An 18300-nucleotide genomic window follows, 5' to 3' on the forward strand; every position below is an offset into this window, starting at 1 on the left:
TAACTGCACAGTGTCTACAGAGGAGTGCAAAGCTAAACAATGGGATAACTGCACAGTGTCTACAGAGGAGTGCAAAGCTAAACAATGGGATAACTGCACAGTGTCTACAGAGCAGTGCAAAGCTAAACAATGGGATAACTGCACAGTGTCTACAGAGGAGTGGGATCGAACGTTGGATCTCAGAGTTATGAGTCCATAAATTAACGGTTCACTCATGAGGAGGGGGGTACCAAGAAGGGGAGATAAATTGATCTCATGCTGGGTACATTTCGTTCTGAAATGTGATTGAAAAGCCGTAATAAAAACGTATTCGTGGAAAATACTCAAGTTTTTGCAACTTTGCAGAATTTGTGATTTTATTTCATTACACGAGCGGAGTTATTACTAAACATTTTTTTTTGTGTGATGGGACAGTATTTCTTCAAATTAGTAAATATACATATATAACGGAATATTTATGTTTTGGTATAATTTGTTTATACCGAGCATAGCCTAGCATTTTGTCTAAATAGGTGTAGTTTATAACATGATTTCGACTAGTGCTAGCTGGTGTAAGTTGAACACATTACTGTAAGGATTGTGAAACAATAAGTGCCTGCTCGTGTTTATGCGTAGAATATTAACTTTCAATATCAGTTTATGTTTGGTCTAAACTTATATAAATTTGAATCTACTTATGTGCTTGATTTAATAAATCAGATGCAGCGTGGAATACCGCAGAAATAGGAAAGAAAACAAAAATAAGATCACCCTTCTAATGGCCTTGTTCCTTTCTGACCGTGCCAGTTTCTCTCACGCATTTGAGTTTTGAATGTATCTGGGTTGAGAGAGTCGCTTCTAATTTATAAACATTAAAGTTGAGATAAGTCAACAACTAAAGTTAAGCCTAGGTGACCTTGGGCTGTCTATGTTTTGGGTAAACTAGTCAGGGCAGATCACCTTCTGACTCCCTGGAGAGCGTGGCCTACTTTATTTTCCATCACTCTGTATCAGGTGACGTGTCATACAGAGTATTATAGCGACAAGTCAATAGTTGTAAAAATTCTGCTTTGTGTTTGATACGATACTGCTTGCTTCACATGTTGTTTTTATTTTCATGCGATGTGTATTAACTGTCATGGAGTGTCGGAAATCTATTTTCTTTTTTTTTCCGTTGGCTTATTAACATTTAGTTGGTTGTCAACCTGTTCTTCGATACCAGACCAACAACAATTTATTAGGTTGTTGTTTTTTTTAGAGTTAAGCACAAAGCCATGCTCTGCCTACTACGTGTATCGAAACCCAGTTTCTAACGGTGTGAGTCCACAGACATTCCGCTGTACCACGGGAGGAGGGGGCGGTTTATTATAGTATAATACCACTAATTGTTAATCAGAGGTAGGAGAATTAGTTGTTACCATGTTACATTAGGAGTATCTAATCAGTTGTTAAAATATAACCCTTAAACTGTGCCTCGAAATAGCTATTTCTCATGAATGTTCATGAACTCGTGGTTGGTGATTAGACTGTCTTAACCTCTCCAAGTTATTAACTCCTTCACTATCACATTTATAGACAGTCAACCCTTCAGTATCAAATATATACTTTTATCTTTGGATACAAGGCTACACAATCAAGGAAGACACTATTTAAATATCTATTTATCACATGAGACTTGGAGGAAGACTCACATATCTCCATGGCAATGTAAGACTTAAAATTCTTTTTAAAGATCAAATGAACAGTTGAGAGTAGATAGGCGGAAAGTGGGGACTGTAAAGTGATGAAGTGAACCTCTCAACGGGCTCCAACAAGGAAATGTATAGTTTGACTTGTACATCTTCGAAATATCCAACATGTGGCTCCACTGATGCTAGGTATCATAATAACCAAATTATATGCCAACATCCCATAAAAGATCCAGTTCAGAACTCTGCCTTGATTTGCTCAAGCGGTTTGAAAATGATGACATATCCATTTTATCCCATCCGCTCCTAAAGGGGGTGCCAGTCCATCGCAAGTTAACACCTAGACAACAGCTGAAATAACTGGGGGTAAAGTACCCTTTTTGCTCAATTACGCAACAGAAACCATGGACTACGAGTCCAAAGCTCAGTAACGCTGCGGGTTCGCATCCCCGTCGCGCCAAACATGCTCGCTCTTTCAGCTGTGGGGGCGTTATAATGTTACGGTCAATCCCACTATTCGTTGGTAAAAGAGTAGCTCAAGAGTTGGCGATGGGTAGTGATGACTAGCTGCCTTCCCTCTAGTCTTACTCTGCTAAATTAGAGACGGCTAGCACAGATAGCCCTCGAGTAGCTTTGTGCGAAATTCAAAAAACAAACAAACAGTAACGCTGCCTCCAATAATTCCATGTAACAGTTAACTGAGGTAATTGTAGTTTGATTTAATACCAATGTGTTTGTTATTTTGTTTAGAATGAGATATGCCCGGCATGGCCATGTAGCTAGGGTGTTCGACTCGTAATCTGAAGAAAGCGGATTTGAAACCCCGTACCACCAAACGCGTTTGCCATTTTAGTCGTGAGGACGTTATAATGTAACGGTCAATCTCACTATTCATTGGTAAAAGAGTAACCTAAGAGTTGGCGGGGACGGTAATGGGTAGCTGCCTTCTCTCTAGCCTTACACTGCTAAATTAACAACGGTTAGCTTAGATAGCCCTCGTGTAGCTTTGCGCGAATTTCAACAAACTAGAATAAGACAATGCTCCGGTAACCTGTCTCTCTGTGATTAGTTTTACTAGAAACCCGTGATAAAGAATAAGTTGTTATATAGGGAACGTCTGTGCAGTTTGTCATGTGCTTTTCTGTTGTTTTTACGAAACTAATTTTTAACAGGCTTCAAATAATCAACAACGTGTTATTATAATATATATCAATGTGTTACACATAATAGAGCAAAAGCTACGCAGCACATCCTGTTTCTGCAGAAGCAACAATACCATACTGCTTGCACATTCTGTTTCTACAGAAGCAACAATACCATACTGCTTGCACATCCTGTTTCTACAGAAGCAACAATACCATACTGCTTGCACATCCTGTTTCTACAGAAGCAACAATACCATACTGCTTGCACATTCTGTTTCTACAGAAGCAACAATACCATACTGCTTGCACATCCTGTTTCTACAGAAGCAACAATACCATACTGCTTTGCACATCCTGTTTCTACAGAAGCAACAATACCATACTGCTTGCACATCCTGTTTCTACAGAAGCAACAATACCATACTGCTTGCACATCCTGTTTCTACAGAAGCAACAATACCATACTGCTTGCACATCCTGTTTCTACAGAAGCAACAATACCATACTGCTTGCACATCCTGTTTCTACAGAAGCAACAATACCATACTGCTTGCATATCCTGTTTCTACAGAAGCAACAATACCATACTGCTTGCACATCCTGTTTCTACAGAAGCAACAATACCATACTGCTTGCACATTCTGTTTCTACAGAAGCAACAATACCATACTGCTTGCACATCCTGTTTCTACAGAAGCAACAATACCATACTGCTTGCACATCCTGTTTCTACAGAAGCAACAATACCATACTGCTTGCATATCCTGTTTCTACAGAAGCAACAATACCATACTGCTTGCACATTCTGTTTCTACAGAAGCAACAATACCATACTGCTTGCACATTCTGTTTCTACAGAAGCAACAATACCATACTGCTTGCACATCCTGTTCCTACAGAAGCAACAATACCATACTGCTTGCATATCCTGTTTCTACAGAAGCAACAATACCATACTGCTTGCACATCCTGTTTCTACAGAAGCAACAATGCCACAACAGGATCGGTTCTTAAAAGGGTGATGACATCCCGATAAGTGATTTTAATGAAATAAGAAGAAACAGTTAATGAAACATAAAATTAACTTGATAGAGTGAGGGCGGGTGTCATGGTGATGCCCTGCGTTTGCCCCTGAACCTGTGAAGTCTAGCCGAATTTTTAACGTAACAGTACCCTGTCAAGGCAATGGTAAGTTTAAACAGATTCCATGAATATAAGATAAACAAGTGTTTTGTGGATATGTAACTGCTCTAAATGTATCGTCTGGCAACATTCCCTTATTTTTGCGTGAAGAAGTTCTAGCTTTACAAGTTGAACATCTGCAGTAGAAAGTTTGCTACAAATAATAGGAAACAAGTTAATGTTTGTTCTCTAAATTTACAGTTTAACAATCGACCAACAACAGCGGCTCTGTACTGTTATGGAGTGCCAAGTGTTATGCTCAAATAGCTTAACCTATCTTTAGAGCTCACATTTTTCGTGTTGTTGTTCTTGTTTCGATTGGGGGGTTAGTGGCTTTAAAAAGAAACACTAAAAAATTGTGACTGTTATGTTAATGGAAATCATTCACCTTTGATATCCCGTTTCATTCGTGACTGTTATTATACTTCAATAAGCTTCGCTGTAAATACGGAAGAATAACAAAAAATCGTGCACTTTGACCTTCAGAAACAAGAGCTGTGTTCGTTCGAAGCTAGAAGTGCACTTTAACCTTTAGAAGCTACAGCTGTGCTAGTTCGGAGATAGAAGTGCGCTTTGACCTTTAGAAGCAACAGCTGTGCTCGTTCAAAGCTAGAAACAGGTCCTATTTTTCGGTCTCGTCAAGGCGAGGACTGTTTTAGAACATAGTGAATCGTCCTTGGTGAGAAGACGAATACAAAAACAGTTGTAACTGAGACAACTAGCTTAACGTTTTGAAGTATATACAATTATTTTTCGTTTGATAAACCTTTTAAATTTAGAAAAGAAATAGCCCGTGCGTCTGGAGCTCCGTATAGTAAAGAATTCTAATAATTTAGGGTGATGAAATATGCAACGCTTGTTCCTCTTACAACCTAATTTAAATCGATTTCGAATATTTTACTCATGGATTATTGGCGTTTTTTCAGGCCTTGTTGTTAGCGTGTCGGACTGAAAACCCGAGAGAGCGTGTACAGGTCCACGACCAGTTACCGTAAAGTCCTTCATGAGACCGTGTGTATGTTAAAATGTGACAATCAGAGCCCACTTCGGTAAGAGTAGCCCAAGATTTGACGGTGGGTACTGACAACTAGCTTCCTTTCTTTCAGTCTATTAGTCGAAAGTTAGGAATGGCTAGCGTAGATAACCATGTGTCGCTTCAAGAAAGACTAGCTGTGGTTCTCGTTCACTGTCCAGGTTATTAATTTAAAAAAAGTGTGAATGGATGGTGTGATAAATAACACATTCTTTCACACAATGTGTTTATAACATAACATATAATTACAGTATTCATTATTATATCGTTTAAAGTTGTGTAAATGGTTTGAAAACTCAGTACGGAATACACTAGGTAATTTTCAGATAACCTTGTATAAAGAGGTAGAGAACTCGGTAGTAACGGCAGACGTGTTTTATGTTACACGCCTTCAACACCCAGCAAAAAAACCGACCCTGGAAAGTCACCCAAATATAACGCAGAGTATGAAGCCGATTTTGGAATAATATTTTGTGTTCTTGGTTCTCCTAGGGAGTTTGGGAGCTCCATGTTTCAAAATGTGTGAGCACTCCCACTCAGAAATAAACTTGATACACGAACTCAGCTACCATAGCCAGATGTTCTATTACGATTTCTTTAATTTGATAAGGACCCGTCTTGGGATGGATATAGAAGTAACTGAAGATAATGGAGGAGTTTGTTCGATATTTTGGAGTCTCTGTGATTATTATTGGGGCTTTTGATCTTACAGCTGGTTTTATATGCTAGTTATGACGAATAGTGCAATGTATGTTGTATTTTTTGGTTTCTTTTGCATTACTATGTAGTTACGTTCTTTAGACGAAAGTTACGCTGGCGTGATTTCACGTCAATGACTAGAATATATTTGATAGTGAAGTGTAAATAAAAAAAAAAACAGTAATATATCACGAAATTATGTTTGTTTGTCTATAAATAGAAATTTTGCTGGGAAAATGTTTAAAAATATTTTTATTATAATTGTATAAAATGAAAAAAATCCTTTGATTCTGACTAAACTAAAGAAAAACAGCATAAATTCGATGTTTTTGTCCTTGTGGAATGCTGTTGTAATGAAACCTTAAAAATTCTTTTTAAAAAAACAGAAACCTTTTTAACAGATAGCCTTGTCTATTTAGAACATGCTCAGCTTTACAAATTCTCTATCATAAATGATAATCGGAGCTTAACAATAACAAACGTCCAGGTTCGTTTCACGTGAAGAGAAACCACTGTCCTTCAATGTGATCGTTTCTCAAACTTTCTTTTTCATCCGTGTCATTCATGACTACACTACATCTGAAACAGGAAAACATTCTAATAGGCTTAAAGCAGTTACAGGTTTAAATACAGTTACCCTGTAATATCTGCTTGTTGGTGCTGTTTTTCGGTCAATATGATAGCTAAAATGTCAGGACGTTGGGTCATGGAAAGGTAAAAAAATCACGCAACATTCTTATAATGTCCTTGGAAAACAATAAATAAAGTTCTTTTGAAATTCCGTAGAAGTTGTTTCTTCTTTTTCTTGTTGTTGGCATCATTATGACATCTGTGATGACATTAAATTTAGATGACATTCCACACCCATCTTTCCTTTTCTATACAGCCTGTTACGAAGACTAAGTCCATGGAATCAACGGCGTATGACGTAGATGAAAAGCAGAAGAAAGAAAGGAAAACCTTGTGAGTGTTACTTGTTCTGTTAAAAACTTGAACTAAGATTTGTGCAAGATCCTGATGTAGAATTGTCAGAGAGGGAACGCATGAACTTCTTGTTAAAATACTTGTTATTAAGTTTTATAGAGACAAAATCAAATCACCTCATGATAGTTGATTGAATTTGGAAAGAACCACATTCCGCTTTGTTTATAACATGGGATTATCCTAAAAGAACAATAACCTGTGGCTTTGGCTAGGATAAACAAAAATATAAGGAAGTTCCTTACTCTCAGAAAACGGACTGTAGCAATCAGGTAGTCGCTAATTACCAGTTAGTTTTATCCTACGCGCCAGCTGCTGATTCTGCTAATGTTTGCAAGAGAATTCTGATCTTTTGTAGGTATAGTGACATCTGGAGTTGGGATTCCAATGTGTCTTTTTGTTGTTGTTGTTTGTTATTATTAAAAAAAAAGGCAGGTGTGTCATCTACTCGTTCGGATTCTTACCGGTAATTAATAATTAATGAAGACTAAAATAGTAATTAATTAATAATTCAGTTAAATATTTTAAGACTAGGCTACTAGTCATGACAAAAAATCGTGTAGTTATTTTAAGACTAGGCTACTAGTCATGACAAAAAATCGTGTAGTTATTTTAAGACTAGGCTACTAGTCATGACAAAAATCGTGTAGTTATTTTAAGACTAGGCTACTAGTCATGACAAAAAATCGTGTAGTTATTTTAAGACTAGGCTACTAGTCATGACAAAAAATCGTGTAGTTATTTTAAGACTAGGCTACTAGTCATGACAAAAAATCGTGTAGTTATTTTAAGACTAGGCTACTAGTCATGACAAAAAATCGTGTAGTTATTTTAAGACTAGGCTACTAGTCATGACAAAAAATCGTGTAGTTATTTGACTTAAACTTATCATTCCTAAACGAAAGTACAAACAATTGGAATATCAACAAATGAAGCGGCTGGTATTGATGACATATTCATATTGCCATATATGGAAAGAGCTCTTATTAATGACGTATTCATATTGCCATATATGGCAAGATCTCTTATTGATGACGTATTCATATTGCCATATATGGAAAGAGCTCTTATTAATGACGTATTCATATTGCCATATATGGCAAGATATCTTATTGACGACGCATTCATATTGCCATATATGGCAAGAGCTCTTATTAACAGTAATTTGGTTTACTCTTACCTTTCAACAGGTTGAGGGGTTGTCGACCACACCAAAGAACGTGCGTTAAAAGGAAAAAAAAAACTCGAATTTTTATCCGTTAAATGGCACACAAAAAGAGAAAATGGAGGGAATGTGGGAAGAGACAACGACTTAAGATGTCGTTGTTTTTTTGTTTTTGTTTTTGCATTTCAACAACAGACGCCAAGTGCATTCTTTATTAATTGACGTAAACATTAAACTTGCCAGTCCAATGAGACTGACGCAGTAAAAATAAAACAAACAAAAACTCGGAGTGATGAAGTATGCCTTGTTCTAAGCTCGTCACATTATCACAGACACCCATACCGTCTTCACTTCACTAGTCATGTAAGCTGTTTCTGATCTTGAACAGAATAGGCTTAGCTTAAAAGTGAGTTGTTGTCTTCATTTAAACCTTTTACATGGATTTTGATGAATTAAATTTTTGGCATTAAGTTTTAGATTAATATAAATTATAGGGATAATCTGTTTTTGTTTATTTTTATACCAAGTTTCCCATGTATATATTTCACATTAAAGTTGTTAATCACAAAAACACCAAAATAATGTTATGAATTTTTTTTCAAAGTAAAATGGATGTTGGCTTTGTAAAGCATGATAAATTAATTTATTTATTGTCACACTTTAGGGCTCAGGATATGAAGATGAGGCTGAATCTTCTACGGAGAAGACAGGTGGACGCATCACTCCAGCAATCTGTCCGACCGCCACGAGAAGTAGTTCAGAAGTGGGCGGAGTCTTTCCAGGAGTTAATGTCCAATAAATGTACGTCACGTGAATTGTGATTTCAGTGCCTTAAGTGAAAAGTTATTTTTTTCCTTTGTTTGTTTAAAGGTTTGGTTTGAATTTCGCGCAAAGCTACACGAGGGTTATCTGTGCTAGCCGTCCCCAATTTAGCAGTGTGAGACTAGAGGGAAAGAAGCTAGTCATCACCACCCACCGCCAACTTTTGGGCTACCAACAACTTGCCCCACAGTGGTATGTCCACGCAATTAAAAGTATACTAGCTCTTAATAAAATAAGGGATCTGGATGTAGCCTAGCGGTTAGCGTGCTGGGCTGCGTGTCAAGAGGACAGATGCTCGAGCTGCGATACTATTGAATACGCTTTACATTTCCAGCAGCTATGAACGCGTTAAAGGTAACAGCCAATCCAGCTGTCTCTTCAGCCTGTGTTTAGTTGGTCTCAAGTGGGGGTCTGTTGGGAATGAATAGAATGTAAACATTCCATATTTGTTTTGTCCTTCAGTGGCACAGCAGTATGACTGCGGGCTCACACCGCTAGAAAAGGGGTTTCGATACCCGTGGTAGGCAAAGCACAGCCATCCCACCGCAGGTACTGAGCCCCCATTTTAGCGTTATAAGCCCACCGGGTCAACGTTGAGCCACTAGAATGTGTTCGTTTCCAGACAGTGAATACGGAAGATAATTGAATATGCTGTTACGTTACAACAAACAAGGCAACAGGGACTATTTGAATACGTTGTTTGATAAACATCGAAATAAGTCGTCTTTTAACTCACGCGTTGGACAAAAAAATCTGAGTTTATCACTAAAGATTGCAGAGGAATTATAAGTAAAGAGAAAAAAAAGAATTTCCAAAAAGGTTTGGTTTGTTTTGATTATTCAATAATCGCCTGAAAAATACAATACATTGTTACTTATTTTACGGGCTCCAGCATGGCCAGGTGGTTAGAGCACCCGACTCTTAATTTGAAGGTCTCGGGTTCGAGTCAACATTCCACCAAACATGTTGCTTGGTTTGGTTTGTTTTGAATTTCGGGCAAAGCTACACAAGGGCTATCTGCACCAGTCATCCCTAATTTATCAGTGTAAGACTAGAGGGAAGGCAGCTAGTCATCACCACCCACCGCCAACTCTTGGGCTACTCTTCTACCAACGAATAGTGAGATTGACCGTCACATTAGAACATCCTTCCGTCTGAAAGGGCGAGAATGTATGGTGTGACGGTGGTTCAAATACGCGACTCTCAGATGACAAGATGAGTGCCTTACTCACCTGGCCATGCCGGAGCCTTTCAAAAAGACAGAATGATAAATATTAACTAAAAGGATATGCACTCGGAAGTAGTTAGAACTTTAGAAAGAGGCCATTTGGGTTTTAACAACAATCGCTATAAGAATAACTCATGCATTTAAGTGTAACAACCCATTAGCTTCGACAAACTGGCACCGAGGAACGAGGGCACAAGGATAAGAGCCCTTATTGTTAGTCTTGTTTTTAATACTAATCTGTATAATATAGAAACTCTTTTACATTTCGCCCCCTCGCCCAGTAGCACAACGGTATGTCATGGGACTCACATTGCTAGAAACCGAGTTTCGATACTCGTGGTGGGCAGAGCACACATTGCCCGTTATGTAGCTTTGTCCAGATGATCATTTCCTTTTATAGTTTCATTGTTTTTGTTTCTTCTGCAGACGGTCAGATGTTCTTTCGAGCGTTCTTGTCAAAGGAGTTCAGCGAGGAAAATATTGAATTCTGGTTGGCCTGCGAAGACTATAAACAATCACGTGTCAATAAGCTTCCTTCTAAAGCCAGAAAGATTTATCATGATTACATTGCTGTTCAGGCGCCGAGAGAGGTGAGAAAACCATGTCTTTCCATTCGCTTCTCTTTCATGTAGCTTCTTCAATCGCTCTTTGTCTGGTGAAGAAATATATTCTTATGTATAAAGACAGTATTTTGTATAATATCCACGGATAAGTCCTCACCCAGATATGTAGCAACTGCAGTCCCTAACACTGGACCCGAATATACGTTTGCTTAACAGACACATAAAATGCGTTGGAGAAGGCGTTTTGTGCTCGGTCACGTGTAATAATTTAAATGCGTTGTCACCTAAAGCCACACGCTTTTATCTAGATGATGACTCTCACGTAACGTTACGTGTCCACGATTATGAGAAACCCACTTGAAGTTAAAATGTATTCTCAAAATGACTGGCATGTGTATTACCACTTTAATTAAAATACAGTATAGAACAACGTTTCAACTTCTTAGGTCATCTTCAGGTTAATGAAGACAGTTTAAGACTGATCGTTGCCGGGCATGTGTTAGGTTTGAGAGTATAAAAGGATATAAAATTGTAGGAGGCGTTGCATTGTTTGTTTGTTTGTTTTGAAATTTCGCACAAAGCTACTCCAGGGCTATCTGTGCTAGCCGTCTCTAATTTAGCAGTGTAAGACTAGAGGGAAGGCAACTAGTCATCACCACCCACCGCCAACTCTTGGGCTACTCTTTTACCAACGAATTTTGGGATTGACCGTCACATTATAACGCCCCCACGGCTGGGAGGGCGAGCATGTTTGGCGCGACGCGGATGCGAACCCGCGACCCTCAGATTACGAGTCGCTCGCCTTAACGCGCTTGACCATGCCGGGCCAGAGGAGGCGTTACAATTAGATGTCAGGTTATTGATTAATAACCTAATAAACCAATGAAACAAAACTTTACCAACGTAAGCAAATTTCTTTAACAACTGTTGTAAAATTATGCACACACACTTAGACCAACAACACAGTTAACAACAAACAAACAATAAATTCAAAGAAATAACAAACCACAAAACCATATACTGTTGCATACCGTATGTTTCCGACATCAGCAAATAACAACTAACATTTGGAAAAACTTATAACAAAACACAACATTCCAGTAAACACCAAATTTATTCACAAACCAGGTACAGAATTAAGTCCATACTATATGAAACCTACACTGACAAACACAACACCAACATAATTTATAAAATACAATGCAACAACTGCTATGGCTTCTATATTTGGAGAAACAAGTAGAAAAATGGAAACTGGATTCAAAGAACACAAAAAAACGCCTTCACACGTTTTTGAAAACAAATAGACACAACATAACCACAAAAAAACACCCAGATATCAGTAGAGAAAAAATACAAGCAAGCGTAAAATCAAAAACTCTACTAAAACAAGAACTCAAAACAAAATTAAGCCAATATAAAGGAACACCTTTATACCTATTTTAATTAATATCCTAACATCTAATTGCAACGCCCTCTACAATATTGTACCTTTGATAGATTGTTTAAGCAAAGTATACATGATGGAACTTTGTAGAATGGACGACAACTGCCTGTTGTGGAGACACAAGTATAGAAGACGAGAGGCGGAAGACTTTCGAAACGTCGTCCTCTACACCTGTGTCTCCACAACAGGCAGTTGTCGTCCATTCTACAAAGTTTTAATCTCGTATCCATTTATACTCTTGAACCTAAGACGTACCCAGCAATGGTCAGTTACAAACAGTCTTTGTTAACCTGCAGATGACGTAAGAAGGTCGAAACGTTGTTCTGTACTTTACTTTAATTAAAGTTTTAATACCCATACAAAATAAAAGTTACATGTGTTAATTGAAATGTGTTATCACCTAAAGTTACATGTGTTAATCTAAATATGTTCTTACCTAAAGTTACCTGTGTTAATCTAAATGTGTTATCACCTAAAGTTACATGTGTTAATCTAAATGTGTTCTTACCTAAAGTTACATGTGTTAATTTAAATGTGTTCTTACCTAAAGTTACATGTGTTAATCTAAATGTGTTCTTACCTAAAGTTACATGTATTAATCTAAATGTGTTATCACCTAAAGTTACATGTGTTAATCTAAATGTGTTCTTACCTAAAGTTACATGTGTTAATCTAAATGTGTTCTTACCTAAAGTTACATGTGTTAATCTAAATGTGTTCTTACCTAAAGTTACATGTGTTAATCTAAATGTGTTCTTACCTAAAGTTACATGTGTTAATCTAAATGTGTTCTTACCTAAAGTTACATGTGTTAATTTAAATGTGTTCTTACCTAAAGTTACATGTGTTAATCTAAATGTGTTCTACCTAAAGTTACATGTTACATGTGTTAATCTAAATGTGTTCTTACCTAAAGTTACATGTGTTAATCTAAATGTGTTCTTCACCTAAAGTTACATGTGTTAATCTAAATGTGTTCTTACCTAAAGTTACATGTGTTAATCTAAATGTGTTCTTACCTAAAGTTACATGTGTTAATCTAAATGTGTTCTTACCTAAAGTTACATGTGTTAATCTAAATTTGTTCTTACCTAAAGTTACATGTGTTAATCTAAATGTGTTCTTACCTAAAGTTACATGTGTTAATCTAAATGTGTTCTTACCTATAGTTACATGTGTTAATCTAAATGTGTTCTTACCTAAAGTTACATGTGTTAATCTAAATGTGTTATTATCCTAAAGTTACATGTGTTAATCTAAATGTGTTCTTACCTAAAGTTACATGTGTTAATCTAAATGTGTTCTTACCTAAAGTTACATGTGTTAATCTAAATGTGTTCTTACCTAAAGTTACATGTGTTAATCTAAATGTGTTCTTACCTAAAGTTACATGTGTTCAATCTAAATGTGTTCTTACCTAAAGTTACATGTGTTAATCTAAATGTGTTCTTACCTAAAGTTACATGTGTTAATCTAAATGTGTTCTTACCTAAAGTTACATGTGTTAATCTAAATGTGTTCTTACCTAAAGTTACATGTGTTAATCTAAATGTGTTCTTACCTAAAGTTACATGTGTTAATCTAAATGTGTTCTTACCTAAAGTTACATGTGTTAATTTAAATGTGTTCTTACCTAAAGTTACATGTGTTAATCTAAATGTGTTCTTACCTAAAGTTAAATGTATTAATCTAAATGTGTTATCACCTAAAGTTACATGTGTTAAATCTAAATGTTACATGTTTAATCTTACCTAAAGTTACATGTGTTAATCTAAATGTGTTACATGTGTTAATCTAAATGTCTTACCTAAAGTTACATGTGTTAATCTAAATGTGTTCTTACCTAAAGTTACATGTATTAATCTAAATGTGTTATCACCTAAAGTTACATGTGTTAATCTAAATGTGTTCTTACCTAAAGTTACATGTGTTAATCTAAATGTGTTCTTACCTAAAGTTACATGTGTTAATTTATATGTGTTCTTACCTAAAGTTACATGTGTTAATCTAAATGTGTTCTTACCTATAGTTACATGTGTTAATCTAAATGTGTTCTTACCTATAGTTACATGTGTTAATCTAAATGTGTTATCATCTAAAGTTACATGTGTTAATCGAAATGTGTTCTTATCATCTAAAGTTACATGTGTTAATCTAAATGTGTTCTTACCTAAAGTTAGTTTAATCTAAATGTGTTCTTACCTAAAGTTACATGTGTTAATCTAAATGTGTTCTTACCTAAAGTTACATGTGTTAATCTAAATGTGTTCTTACCTAAAGTTACATGTGTTAATCTAAATGTGTTCTTACCTAAAGTTACATGTGTTAATCTAAATGTGTTCTTACCTAAAGTTAAAGTTACACCTAAAGTTACATGTGTTAATCTAAATGTGTTCTTACCTAAAGTTACATGTGTTAATCTAAATGTGTTCTTACCTAAAGTTACATGTGTTAATCTAAATGTGTTCTTACCTAAAGTTACATGTGTTAATCTAAATGTGTTCTTACCTAAAGTTACATGTGTTAATCTAAATGTGTTCTTACCTAAAGTTACATGTGTTAATCTAAATGTGTTCTTACCTAAAGTTACATGTGTTAAATCTAAATGTGTTCTAAATACCTATAGTTACATGTGTTAATCTAAATGTGTTCTTACCTAAAGTTACATGTGTTAATCTAAATGTGTTCTTCCTAAAGTTACATGTGTTAATCTAAATGTGTACACCTAAAGTTACATGTGTTAATCTAAATGTGTTATCACCTAAAGTTACATGTGTTAATCTAAATGTGTTCTTACCTAAAGTTACATGTGTTAATCTAAATGTGTTCTTACCTAAAGTTACATGTGTTAATCTAAATGTGTTCTTACCTAAAGTTACATGTGTTAATCTAAATGTGTTCTTACCTAAAGTTACATGTGTCAATCTAAATGTGTTCTTACTTAAAGTTACCTGTGTTAATCTAAATATGTTCTTACCTAAAGTTACATGTGTTAATCTAAATGTGTTCTTACCTAAAGTTACATGTGTTAATCTAAATATGTTCTTACCTAAACTTACATGTGTTAATCTAAATGTGTTCTTACCTAAAGTTACATGTGTCAATCTAAATGTGTTCTTACCTAAAGTTACATGTGTTAATTTAAATGTGTTCTTACCTAAAGTTACATGTGTTAATCTAAATGTGTTCTTACCTAAAGTTAAATGTATTAATCTAAATGTGTTATCACCTAAAGTTACATGTGTTAATCTAAATGTGTTCTTACCTAAAGTTACATGTGTTAATTTAAATGTGTTCTTACCTAAAGTTACATGTGTTAATCTAAATGTGTTCTTACCTAAAGTTACATGTATTAATCTAAATGTGTTATCACCTAAAGTTACATGTGTTAATCTAAATGTGTTCTTACCTAAAGTTACATGTGTTAATCTAAATGTGTTCTTACCTAAAGTTACATGTGTTAATTTATATGTGTTCTTACCTAAAGTTACATGTGTTAATCTAAATGTGTTTTTACCTATAGTTACATGTGTTAATCTAAATGTGTTCTTACCTATAGTTACATGTGTTAATCTAAATGTGTTATCATCTAAAGTTACATGTGTTAATCGAAATGTGTTATCATCTAAAGTTACATGTGTTAATCGAAATGTGTTCTTACCTATAGTTACATGTGTTAATCTAAATGTGTTCTTACCTAAAGTTACATGTGTTAATCTAAATGTGTTCTTACCTAAAGTTACATGTGTTAATCTAAATGTGTTCTTACCTAAAGTTACATGTGTTAATCTAAATGTGTTCTTACTTAAAGTTACACGTGTTAATCTAAATGTGTTCTTACCTAAAGTTACATGTGTTAATCTAAATGTGTTCTTACCTAAAGTTACATGTGTTAATCTAAATGTGTTATCACCTAAAGTTACATGTGTTCATCTGAATGTGTTATCACCTAAAGTTACATGTGTTAATCTAAATGTGTTATCACCTAAAGTTATATGTGTTAATCTAAATGTGTTATCACCTAAAGTTACATGTGTTAATCTAAATATATCATTAAAATCTAATAAACTAATGTGTTTAATTACATCGTCTCTTATATAAACAATTATATTGAGACGTTATTCGTTAATCGTACCTAATTAATTTAAGAATTATAGTTAATGAAATAAAGACATGTTATTGATTTACAAGCGATGTAAGAACACGTGCCAGATTTATACGATTTTATAAACAGTTTGAAATTAACAACTAATGTTTGTTAACTTTACTAGACATAGCACGAATTCAGGGAAATCTTATGATGGGAACAATAAGAGAAATTTTACCCTTTTCTCGTCCAGTTAAGTACCAGTTTTGACATGTGCGTTCTATAACATTACATACATACCAATACCACGACATGTATTATTGAACTTTCACTTTAGCAAACTCTCCCGTAAGAGTTAAACCCCTCCCCCATTCCAATTAAATTTCAAATGACGTTGTTGGAATAGAGTTTGGCAATTTAGAAAATTCGAATTGGACAGACAGACGTCACTTAACGAATGTTTCTTTTGACTTTCCGTTAATAATATTTCAAATGATTTGTCTTAAATAGGTTTGAGTAGTTGAAATTCTAAGTGGTTAAGACGATACCATTACACTTCGTATACCACATACATTACAATCATCTTAGACTTTATGTATTATTGATTGAGTTAGTTGACACTGTTACGGTCATGTTTTTTTGTTTTGTTTTTATATCCACTAGATACTTTATAGGAGATAAGGAGACGTGTTCACGTGTTACACTTTTTAAATAAACATAGTTACAGTTGAATAACAATTCCTTATTCTAACTAATCTTTGGTAGGCTTTAAAATGCTCATCCTTTGTCATGTTATGTGTTTTGTACTACTGCAATAAATCACTTATTGAATACTTTAGAAAATGTGTTTCTGTATATGTATGTATATCTCAACGATACAGTTTTATTAGTCTAAGTTAAATTATACTGGATTTTCTTCACAGGTTTTTAAATCGCTATTAATTCAGGAGTAAAATCTTTAATGTAGTTTCTATATACTACAGTTATATTAGGTTTTTCTCAGTATTCAAAAAGTTATGTTTATAATAACACCACTGAGAGTTTCTGTTGACTCCTTCATTTAGGTCAATCTGACTCCACAACGAAAAAACACAATTTTCAACAGTCTTTCCAACCCTGACCATCACTCCTTTGACCAAGCCCAGAAGCGAATTCAGGGATTAATGGAACGAGATACATATCTCCGGTTTCTCCAGTCGGATCTGTACCTGGCGCTTTTGTAGCGAAGTGGTTCCGCATGAGATCGTTTGGGAACGCTTTTTTATAACTTTTGATTTGATAATAGCTCTGAAGATTCGTGAGAGAAACAAAGAAAGAAAATATCATAAGTATTGAAAACAGAAACTTGAAAATGCGACATGTACTTCCACGGTTCTTTGGAATAAACTATTTAATACTTTATGAAAAAATATATACATGGTTGTTCGCAACCGACTTTAGTAACAAGAAATTTGCGAAGAGGCCAGCTACAAATAAAAATCAAAACCTCTAGGAACCTACCCCTTCTTTTAGCGATAACTAATTCAACTCGTTACCAAACAAATATTTGAATAAAGATTTCACGATAAAAGAACGTGGAAATAAGGAAATATCAGGTAGACTGTGGGAACGTTTCCTATATATTGCGCCATCTGGTGACATTCTTCATGCAAGATAATAAACAGTTGGAGTTTTTTAGAGTGATGAAGTCAGTGATAATTGTATGCTAAGATTTAGAACGACACGACAATGTTGATCTGTCGGCTATTGTTTACATTTTATCATCATTTTTAGATTAACAATAATTTACACTAGGTGGCGTAATGTAAATATAGTTTGATGTTAATGTGAACTTTTTTCGTCCTCGCTAAAATTAGTAGCTTCAGACTTTCGTAGACTTTGTATTTTCTTTGCTTATGTTACACAGATTAATGAAGAAATGAAAACTCACAATTAATTCAGAAGTAGTCCGATAAGCAGTTATGAGTAATTAATTATGACAGGATAATTGCACATTATTAAAATACCTACAATATTTTTGGCTATTAGTGAGGGTGAAATGACTGCAATCAATCCTGCAAAATAGTGAACTTGGTTTGTCATAATCAATCTAAGATTAATCACTAGATGGTGCCACTTTAGATATTGCTTGTCAGTCAGCCAGACGTAAACATTCCATTATTGACTCTTTCAAACTCCCCAGCTACAGCTATATAAGCTATTCAATTTGATGTAAGAAATTTGAAATATTCTAATAATCTAAAGGGAGTTATCAAAAATACGTTTATTGGTCAATTAACTA

The 18300-nt window shown here is 35.0% G+C and overlaps 1 protein-coding gene across 1 annotated transcript in view; it reads left to right on the top strand.

The window, feature by feature from the left end:
- Positions 1 to 17430, top strand: part of LOC143245628 (uncharacterized) — a 92280-nt gene extending 74850 nt beyond the window's left edge. Inside the window, exons 3-7 of the mRNA XM_076491980.1 lie at positions 6613 to 6689; positions 8537 to 8673; positions 10349 to 10550; positions 16859 to 16877; positions 17084 to 17430. Coding sequence (XP_076348095.1) covers positions 6613 to 6689; positions 8537 to 8673; positions 10349 to 10550; positions 16859 to 16877; positions 17084 to 17242 — 594 coding nt within the window. The 3' untranslated portion in view covers positions 17243 to 17430. The remainder of the gene's footprint in view (positions 1 to 6612; positions 6690 to 8536; positions 8674 to 10348; positions 10551 to 16858; positions 16878 to 17083) is intronic.
- Positions 17431 to 18300: the final 870 nt, after the last annotated feature.

This window comes from Tachypleus tridentatus, chromosome 2, assembly GCF_004210375.1.
Source record: "Tachypleus tridentatus isolate NWPU-2018 chromosome 2, ASM421037v1, whole genome shotgun sequence".
NCBI classification, from domain to species: Eukaryota; Metazoa; Arthropoda; class Merostomata; order Xiphosura; family Limulidae; genus Tachypleus; species Tachypleus tridentatus.